General features: G+C 32.2%; 1 protein-coding gene across 1 annotated transcript; it reads left to right on the top strand.

Annotated features, from left to right (window-relative positions):
* The first annotated feature begins 1,248 nt into the window (after window positions 1-1,248).
* Window positions 1,249-7,038, top strand: LOC145333685 (uncharacterized). The gene is made up of 7 exons (XM_080178895.1): window positions 1,249-1,334; window positions 1,735-1,814; window positions 2,307-2,419; window positions 3,570-3,612; window positions 4,546-4,694; window positions 5,854-5,908; window positions 6,702-7,038. Exons 1-7 carry the CDS (start codon window positions 1,302-1,304, stop codon window positions 6,703-6,705), a joined length of 477 nt encoding a protein of 158 aa, XP_080035021.1. The 5' UTR covers window positions 1,249-1,301; the 3' UTR covers window positions 6,706-7,038.
* The last annotated feature ends 699 nt before the right edge of the window (window positions 7,039-7,737 follow it).

The raw sequence follows: 7,737 nt of genomic DNA on the forward strand, positions 1-7,737 counted from the left end.
AGGGGGGGGGGGCTTTATGAGACACACCCCTCTAGTTTTTTCAATGTCATTTTTTTTGTTGGTAAGTTAGAGAGCTGTGACTTCATGACTTTTTAAGTATAGTAATTATATGATGGAAAGAGTTGATTTTATAAGGATATCTGGTCTGTGTTGGTTAAGTGGCAGAAAAATTTGAAAATATTCTAAATAAATCTTAATTTCTACATTATGACTTTTGTGTATTAGGTAGAGAACTAATTTTTTTTTGTGAATACTTAGATATCAATTAACTTCTGATAAAAGTGGTGTTTTACCGCCGTTTTACCGCCGTAACCGCCGAAAATGGCGGTTTTCGTTATTTGCCGTTTTTTGGCGATGATCAGAAAAAGTAATTTTTTTGTTATGAAAAATAAAAGTTCGTCCTAAAATTTGGTCATCCTAGCTGCAAAATTGGCTGCTCTACAGCTGTTTTAAAATTTAGCGGCTGGCTGCTAAAAAGCGGCTAAGGAGCGGCCTGATCGCTATGACTAGAAAAAGTAATTTTCTCTAAAAATACACATGAACCGCCAGAAAAAATTTTTACGTCTTTATCTGTAACAGAAGCCGAGATAGAGGGGGGGGGACCGGGGTCAATATGACCCCCCCCCCTGCAATCTATTAAGGTGGTAATAGGGGCCCGATCTGTAAGGGTTAAGGGCCTAAAAAAAACTTTCCATGATTTCACATTATAAGACTATAGTTCTATGTTATCATAAATACATCTTATATCAACATGTAACAGGATTTTATTGCATTATTTTGTGCTTTTTAGTTCTGGACCCAAACATAAAAATTTCCCTGTACAAAAATTGTTTATTTTACCAAAATCATATATGTCAAGAAAAGTGCCTACAATAACAACAAGAAATGGTCTTTTGATTTCTTTTAAAGTTTAAATGTCTAAATCATCACATATCAAATCTAAAAATGTATATTTTTTTTACAATAGCTTCAAAAACAAACTGTCCACAATGATTTGAAATGTGGCTTCTTTGACTGAAAAAAATAGTTGTTTAGTAATATGAAAATGCATTCCATTCCAAACTTTTGATATAATTACCATGAAATTCTTATATTTTTTAGTAAAGTGTTAATTCTTTCGTTTATATCCTTTAAAACTTATGTATACTACAAAACAACAGTTTCTAAATTGCAAAAATCGATTTATGTCGCTTGATGGAACACTGTGCTTCTTTAAAATTGTGAATCACAAATTTCTAGGTGCCTATAAAAAGTGTAAGAGGATTAGAAAATTACCAGTATTGAAATTACTATCTTTCAACATGAAGGTTATGAAGGTTGCACTGATACTTTTGGTATGTTTATCTCAATTTAATAAAATTAGGCATTTATAATAGACAAGGATAACATCCATAAATTCGTAGCTTGACAATGCAAACAAAAAATCTATTGTTAAAAAGATGAAGAAATCTTTTTTTCAAATATTTATATTTGTATTTATTACAATGAAGTATATTAATAATATGTATAATAACAACCATTGTATCATTAGTTAAAAGTATTTTTGAGAAACTCTGACAAGCATAGAATTATACTGCAGAGTTAAAAATAAGAATAATTACCCGCATCAAATTTTGGGAGAAGTTAAAGTTTATTATTCTTTATTCATTAAGCACTTTTCAAGAAATTATTTTGTGTATATTTTTGATAGACCTTTCAAATTCTTAACTTTCTATCTTCTTAATATTATTACAGGGAGCTTTGTTGTTAATTGAGATGATAAGCTTCTCTAGTGCAGATGCTGTTAACACTAAAATACTTTCCAGACAAAAAAGGTAATCTTTAATTTATACGGACGGACTTTACTAAGTTTTAACTGTAGAGAAGCCTCGCTTCTATTCCCAATAACACAGTGGTTATAATCACAAGTTAATTGGTAATTTTTTTTTACAATACTTAATTCAATATCTACAGAATTAGGATGGGCTAAATGCGATTATAATAGGTTTCTTCCCCTTATATATTTTGGGGGAAGGGATCAACGACATAATAATTACAATGTTTACAGAATTATGGTGTGTAAATATGAAATTAATGGATTCCTTTCCTTTATATGTTATAAGTTTTGGAGTTAATCTAAATAGATTTAGAATAGATATTTTTACGAGCACATCATTAGTAGAGAGAGCACAGCAATTCTTAAATATAAGTCTGTCTGCTACACTGTTTCAAAACATATGTTGCGTGGATGACATTATATTGACAATTAAAATTATGCATATTTATGCTAAAATAATAACAAAACAACATAATTTTTCTTTTTTTAGGCTAACTCCTGCACATGCAGCAGCACTGGGGTACATTTGTCTTGCGGGTACAGTGTGGGACCTGATAGTATTTATGACAGAAATCTTTCCTCTAGAAAAAGAATTATCCAAAGGTATGTATATCTACTACAATTTTGATGATATGTTGCCTAAATCTTGTATCTCTGATAAAATAAGCGTAAAGTCATGCAAAATATCACATACATGCATTTTTATGATTTAGCCAAAATCGTATTAGCAATAATAATATCACCAAAATAGGCCAAAATGGAATGGTGGATTACAAAATTCATATTGACCAAGATGATTATTAACAATAGAGGGGATAATCAAAGCATAAATTAACTTTTTTAGAGGGACAAAACCATACTTATAGATTATATTTCTGCTTTTATAAACATGTTTTCAACCTCCTAACTATTTATTTAAAACCAAAATGCTCAGGGAGTAAGGGAGGGGACAATGGGCAATTAATTCAATTTATGAGTTTAAAGAAAGGCTATGAAATCCAGATTAATCCAAAAACTTCGGAGGAAGTTGTTAAGGGATTGTTATTTAAATTCAATCCTTATAATAAAGTAACAGGATGTTTGTCTGTGTGTTTGTGTGTTTGTATGTTTGTACCAAAGAATATCGCTAACCGCTGAACTGATTGGGTTCTCCTTAACAGGGTAACTTCTCATAGGTCCCGGGAAGGTTTATAACTATTTTCTTGGGGGGTGGGACACAGGGAAAGGGAAAAGAGAGGTGGTGGCAAGGGGCAAGTTATATAAAGAGGGAAAAAAGGGGACAGGCAGGCGAAATCACAACTTATTTTTGATGAAATATAATGAGGTTTAATGGTGTGATTTTTGTATTAAAAGGTTAATGGATCCAGCCTACAGCTAGCTGGCTGGGCAAGAATATCCTGTTTATTACCCTTGCCCCTTGCCCCCACCATTTTCTTCTTTGCCCTATCGTCTGCATTAAAAAAGGATGGCGGGGAGAGGAGAGTGAAATAGATTATGGGAGGGTGGCAGTGTATTCTTACCTTTTATATTTAAACTACTCCCTGTCTGCTTTATTCAAAAAGAGTTGCGGCATTACATGCGCTAGTACCCAAACTCAGTCAGAAAGTACTAAATTCTTGTACATTCCCTTTAAGCCAGTACCCAAAGTCTGAGACTCCTAAAAATTAATATTCGATCCATTGTCCCCTCCCTTACTCCCTGCAAAATGCTAGTGTTATTTATATCTGCTGCATATAATTCAATATATATTAAGATATCCCACCAGTTATACAACCAGGAAGAAAGTTGCGTAAAAGGTAATTTAATTAAAATCTATATATTACATTAATTAAAAAAGGAAGTTATTGCAAATAATGTTGTTGGCATTATATCGCTATATATAACAGCTGCGCCCATAGCATTTTGGGTCTCTGTTTACAAAAGGGTGCGAGAAAATTAGCTAAAATGATTACAAGTCTTAAATCTAAAAATGATAAATCTTAAATCCATCCCGAAATGTATGTGAAGCTTCCCTGAAATGGAGAAAGTGTTAGCATTAGACGATAAAAAATCTTCAACTTTATAAAAGAGAATTTTAATGGTTTATGTGTTGACTATATAGCTAAAATAAAAAGATTCCATTGTCAACATACTGTTTTGAAATATTTTTTTTTATTAGCGAAGATACTTATGACACAAAGTTGGGGAAACACGATTTTCACAGCTCCTATTTAAAATAAACTAAAGACATCCATAGCGGTCGGACTGCTAAACAGATTTTTGGCTATTTTTTATATTTTTCTTATTTTTCCCCCATATCTTTGGTGTTTTAGGTCCAGTTAAAAATTTTTTTGATGAAAGTATCAGAATGAAACTTCTCATTTTTCTCAGGGATTTTTGTGTTCAAAGGTGAAAGTAGAGGTAGCCTTTTTTGATTTTTTAGATATTTCACCATATCTTAAAATTGTAAAAATATGATAAAAAAATTTGGTGCTTGCTTACATGTGAAAACTTGAGCACCACTCCCCTTCCTTATTTTCAATTTAGTCCAAATTAACGGGGAGGGGGAAGTTTTTAACATTATTTCATTTTTTTTAAATTAAGCGAGAGGAGGGGTTTAGTGCTAAGTGCTCCAGTATTCACATGTAAGCAAGCACCAAAAATTTTATTTGCTGACTTCATATTGACATGATATTAAAACTATTTACTTATGCTGACATAATAATAACATATTTTTTTCTTTTTATCAGGGCAACTCCATCTACGCCTCGCCCTCCGCCTACGCCTCGCGTTAAAGTTAAACTTGTTTCTGTTATTAATCCAGCAGTTTGTGCTGCGATGACTTTCTATGACGCGGCAGTTTGGTTGTTTAAAAATTATCGAGTAGAATGGAAAGGAGGTATACATACTACAATTTTGATAAATTTATAAAGTTGATGGCAAAAGGTTATAAGGATCATGGAAAGAAAACTAAGTAGCGGTTTTGTCGTAATTTTATAGTAGCTTTTCACCTATTTCCAATCCTGCGGGGGCTACAACCATGCAGTGCCAATTTCCTAACCCTAACAAAAAATGAACTATCAAAAGCTAATGTGAAAATACGACAAAACCTGTTACTTTGTTTACTTTCCATGATCCGGTTATAATTTTACATATACATATTTGACTGCCTGTTTCCATATTATTTAACTTTTTTCTATGCCTTTTTCCCATCCCTATATCCTTATCATAAAGTAACAGTGTGTTTGTCTGTCTGTTTGTTTGTACCAAAGAATCTCGCTAACCGCTGAACTAATCGGGTTCTCCTTAACAGGGTAGCTTCTCATAGGTCCTGGGAAGATTTATAACTATTTTCTTGGGGGGTGGGACACCCCAACCTTCCAAAAAATGAAAAATCCCCCCCAAAAAAAAACTTTTTAAAAAAATCTAAAATAAGAAATTTAATTATTAAATTCGACTCTCTCCTCCTCAAGTGCCCCTAGAGGCCTCTAGGGGCATAGCCGCTAGTAAACTATAAACTAAGAAAAAAAGTTCCAAGAAAAAAAGCAATCATTTCAAAATTGGATTATCAGTATATCAGACTGACGTAACCATTCTGTAATTAATTACTAGAAAAATTTCCCTTGAACTCTCCAGATGACAGGGAAAGGGAAAAGAGAGTTGGCGGCAAGGGGCAAGTTATATGAAGAGGGAAAAAAGGGGACAGGCAGGCAAAATCACAACTTGTTTTTGATGAAATATAATGAGGTTTAATGGTGTGATTTTTGTATTACAAGATTAATGGATCCGGCCTACAGCTAGCTGGCTGGGCAAGAATATCCTGTTTATTACCCTTGCCCCTTGCCCCCACCATTTTCTTCTTTTCCCTATCCTCTGCATTAAAAAAGGGAGGCGGGGGAGAGAGGAGTGAAATAAATTATGGGAAGGTTGCCGTGTATTCTTACCTTTTATATTTGAACTACTCCCTGTCTGCTTTATTCAAAAAGAGTTGCGGCATTACATGCGCTAGTACCCAAACTCAGTCAGAAGGTACTAAATTCTTGTACATTCCCTTTAAGGCAGTACCCAAAGACTGACACCAGTTATACAACCAGGAAGAAAGTTGCGTAAAAGGTAATTTAATTAAAAATCTATATATTACATTAATTAAAAAGGGAAGTTAATTTTTCTCAGGGATTTTTGTGTTCAAAGGTGAAAGTAAAGGTAGCCTTTTTTGATTTTTTAGATATTTCACCATATATATTTCACGTATATGGAGGATATATCCCCGCGTAAAAGGTAATTTAATTTAAAATTTATATTTTGCATTAGTTAGTTTAGGCATTTTAGAATGGTCCTATCGATTTCAAACTTTGCATGATTATTCCAATAACAGTTAGGTACGAATTAAAAAGCATAGCAACTAACTATATAATTGTTACCAGAAAGTCCGTTATCCATTTAAATCATGCTGAATTTTACCTTTTTTGGACAAAATTATTTGTATGATAAAATCATTAAATAGACATGTTTGAATTATCAAACTTTATATGATGTTTCCGATGCCAGTTAGGTACAATTTAGAAATGTAGCAACTCTATAATCGTTACCAGAAATACCGTACTTATATTCAAAACATGCTGATTTTTTAACATTTTACAACATTTTTTGTTTTTTTCCTATTCATCTGATTTTTAAAATAATGTTTTTAGGACAACAAGGTAAAGTATTGTTAGTCAGGCATCTCTATAATCAAATCCTAAAAATTAAAGTATGCCACTCTAAAAGACTTATTTTCCTTTTATGTTATGATATGAGAGCTTCGCTTTTATGGATATTGTCATTTGAATTAAATTTTAAATAATTTTCCTATAATTATACTCTAAAAAGATATTTGAAATATTTATCTATTTTCTTTTTTTTTTAGATGAACTGATGAAAAGAAATGGACACCTTGCTGCATGTTTGTAATAAATATATAATTTTTATATAAATAAAGAGTAATAGTGCGCTTATATATATGCACTCTATTGTATGTATTTTCTAATATTATTGAGAGAGTTGGGGAGGTGTTGGTCAGAATTCTGTAATCTTGTGTATTAGCTATTAGACTGAACCAAATTCATTGATAATAGCTAATAAGGGTACAGGCTAGAAAGGTAACTACTTTAATTGATACTTTCTCAATAATATTAAATTCCTGACTGTGAATCTGTATTTAAACTCTATTTACTCATGCCTAAAGTATATAAATAAACGTTGATCACAACACAAAGTTGTATACCTTATTCTGTGAACATGTACTATATTGAATACAATCCGCTGCACCCCTAGCATTTAGGATATCTATATTAAAAGATGTAAGTGAAGATTACACATAATTGAGGTCTTGTCGTCCTTCCATCACAATAAGATTTTTTTTATAAATAAGGCACGTGAAAATTATCTATAAATTACAAATTTTGGATGATGAATTCTGTAATAATAAAGTACAATTTAGAAAGCGTAGCAACTCTATAATTGTAAAAAGAAAGTCAGTCTGTTCATGTAAATAATGCTTATTTTTAATTTTTCGTCGCCATTATCTTGTATACAGCAAAAACAAGGACATTTGTCTACTAATAATCCCTTTTTAAGTTTGACCAAAAATGGGGGAAGATAGACAATCTAGATAAATTATGTCTATTTGCTTTGTAAAGAGCCAAAGTAGAAAGTAGAAAATTCTCAGAGAGGAGTTTTTAAATAGTTTATTTCGAGAATACACACCCCCTCCCCCATACTCTTTTTCACTCCCTCTCTCTCCCACCTCTCTTTTTAAAGGCAGATGTTAGGGAAATCGAGGAGGGAGGTGGGGAAAAGGAGCAAAGGAAATGAACAGGGAGAAAAGGGGAAAGCATACAACAGTTGCCAACTAAGAGTAAAAAAAGTATATTTTTTCCAATAATGTAAAAGGATGTGGTATT

The sequence above is a fragment of the Acartia tonsa genome, chromosome 12 (assembly GCF_053477335.1).
Source record: "Acartia tonsa isolate MP-2025a chromosome 12, ASM5347733v1, whole genome shotgun sequence".
NCBI lineage: Eukaryota > Metazoa > Arthropoda > Copepoda > Calanoida > Acartiidae > Acartia > Acartia tonsa.